The 2454-nt window shown below is 72.9% G+C and overlaps 1 protein-coding gene across 1 annotated transcript in view; it reads right to left on the bottom strand.

The window, feature by feature from the left end:
- Positions 1-866: 866 nt before the first annotated feature.
- HR (HR lysine demethylase and nuclear receptor corepressor) overlaps positions 867-2454 on the bottom strand; it is a 13407-nt gene continuing 11819 nt past the window's right edge. Inside the window, exons 15-20 of the mRNA XM_085304237.1 lie at positions 2369-2454; positions 2135-2242; positions 1918-2057; positions 1664-1840; positions 1116-1235; positions 867-1019 (exon numbers count right to left, since the gene is read on the bottom strand). Of these exons, the coding sequence (XP_085160363.1) occupies positions 957-1019; positions 1116-1235; positions 1664-1840; positions 1918-2057; positions 2135-2242; positions 2369-2454 (694 nt within the window). The 3' untranslated portion in view covers positions 867-956. The remainder of the gene's footprint in view (positions 1020-1115; positions 1236-1663; positions 1841-1917; positions 2058-2134; positions 2243-2368) is intronic.

The following is a 2454-nucleotide window of genomic DNA, read 5'->3' on the forward strand; positions in this document are numbered from 1 at the left end:
GTGCGTATTGCGCATGCGTGGCGCGGCGCCCCGCGCCGTGCGTGGCGCCGTGGGGTGGACGGTGCGTGGGGCGCCGTGCGCGGTGCGCATCGCACGGTGCGCGTCTCGCACGGCACGGCACGGCACGGCACGGGGCACGGCACGGCACGGGGCGCGTCGTGCCGGGCGTGGGGAGCGCGGCCCCGTGTCTCGTGCGTGGGGCGCTGCGCTGCGCGCCGCAGCGCACGGGGCTGGGAGACGCCGAGGGAGCAGCAGCCGGGGCTGGACCGCAGCTCCCGCAGCGCCGCGGCTGCCCGCTGCCCCCAGCGCCCTGGTTCAGGTTGCGCTTTCCTCTCCCGGGAGAAGGGGAGCCAAAAAACAAACGGGGGGGATGGCAGACTCGGAGGGACTGGCAGGAAAGGGAGCACGGTGCACGGCGCAGGAGATGCGCGAGACCGTTGGGGCTGGGGCAGGGCTCGGTTTGGGCCTCCGGACAGCCCTTTGCGCTGCCTTCCCTGCGGGCAGCACGGCAGGGGCAGGGCTGGGCTGCCCCCCGGCACCCCACGCTGCCAGGCAGCCCCAGAGCGGTGCCGGTGATGAGAGCCGACATCCAGAGGCTGCCAGCCGAGGCGGCGTCTGAGACCGCGCCAAACTCGTTTCACTGGTGGCCTGTGCCCCCCCTCCTCCCTGCATGAACCACCCTCAATGCCCTCCCCAGGCTGCTGAAGGGACCCAGGCGTCCGAGCGTCCCCCGCGGAGGGGCTGGCATGGGATGGCGAGGCGGAGGCAGGCGTCGCGTGTGCCCGCAGCTCTGGGCACGCTGCAGACACATTTATTTCCCTGGCACGGCGTCCCGGGCCCCCCAGCCGGCCAGCGGCAGCGCCGGGCCCAGCGCCGCGCTGCACCGCGGGGGCCGTGCTCCCCACCGCCGCCGGCTCCAGCCCACGGCCTCCTTGCAGCCCCGCTCCACCGCCGTCCTACTTGCAGCCTTGCAAGACGCCCACGGCCTCGCGCACCGCCGAGAAGATCATGCCGTCCATCTGCAACGGGTGCAGAGCCAGGGTCAGCGCCGCCGCCACCCCGGCCCCATCCCCGTCCGTCCCCGTGGCCGCCCACGTGGGCGCCTGGCCGCCGACCTGGGCTTGGAGGCAGCGCGCGGCCCCGGCGGGGCCGGCGCTGTAGTCCCTGAGGCGGGCGGCGTTCTCCGGCGAGAGGAACCGCTGCTCCACGCTGACGGTGCCGGTGAGGGTCTGCACCTGCCCCGAGTGCTGCCGGTGTCAGCAGCCCGCAGAGGCCAGTGGCATGCGGGGCCGGCCATGCCAGGACCTCTGCATCCCGCAGCACGGCCGGGAAGGGGCGTCTGCGCAGCGGCATCCCTCGTGCAAGGTCATGCATCCCTCATGGAAAGTCATGCAACCATCACACAAGGTCATGCAACCATCACACAAGGTCATGCATCCCTCGTGCAAGGTCATGCATCCCTCGTGGAAAGTCATGCATCCCTCGTACAAGGTCATGCAACCATCACGCAAGGTCATGCATCCCTCGTGCAATTCATGCAAGGGTGCATCTGGGTTTTCTGGCACGGCACCATTTCCAATTGCTGTAACCCCAATAAACGCAACCCCCTGAGTGGCACCGGGACCCCCGGTACCCCGCAACCAGGAGGAAAGGAGTGTCCTACCTGGTGGGGAGCCCCCGCGGGGACCAGCACGGCGTCCCCGAGGAACTGCAGGAGCGTCCAGCTGCTGACGCCGCACTCCTCGCGCAGCCTCCTCCGCAGCGAGAGGTCCAGGTACCGGCCACAGCGGGCGGCAGGCTCCGGCTGGGCCGCCCCGTCCCGCTCGTGGTCCTGGCAGGCCTGCGAGGGGCGGGGGGTGAGTGGGGCTGGGGACCGGCGGCCGTGGCAGTAGTGGGCGCAGCAGCAGCGGCACCCACCTTTTGCAAGAAATCCCGGATGCGGCCGGCGTCCTCGGCGCGGAAGATGTGCCACAGGGCGCCGGGGCGGCTGCGGGCGTCCCAGAGGCGCTGCTTGAGCGGCGCGTCCACGCCGTCCTCCTCGGCTTGCAGCAGCAGCCCTGCGGGCGCAGGGGCGATGAGCAGGGGCTGCGGGGGGGGGAGGCAGCGGCGCCCCCGGCCCCCGCGCCAGCCCTACCCGGCCGGTCGGGCGGCGATGCCCCGGCGTGCACGAGCACGCTGATGGAGTCGGCCGCCTCCACCGTCAGGTTTTTGGTCCCGATGGCGCTGTCCTCGGGCCTCACGCCTGTGCAGAGAGGGAGCGGGGGGGGGGTTTGCTGCGGGTGGAGGGGGCAGAGCCGGGGTCATCGTTGTCCCCCCCCCACCCTGCGTCCCGCGCCCCGCCGCGGCGGCGTCCCGGGGCCGCGCTCACCGTACGCCACGCAGATGCGGGGCCGCAGCCAGCGCCGGCCCCGCTCGCCCCGCAGGTAGGAGGCCAGGTTGAGGCGGCCGTCGGGC

The sequence above is a fragment of the Rhea americana genome, unplaced genomic scaffold (genome assembly GCF_003343005.1).
Source record: "Rhea americana isolate MKP2758 unplaced genomic scaffold, rheAme1 scaffold_204, whole genome shotgun sequence".
Lineage (NCBI taxonomy): Eukaryota > Metazoa > Chordata > Aves > Rheiformes > Rheidae > Rhea > Rhea americana.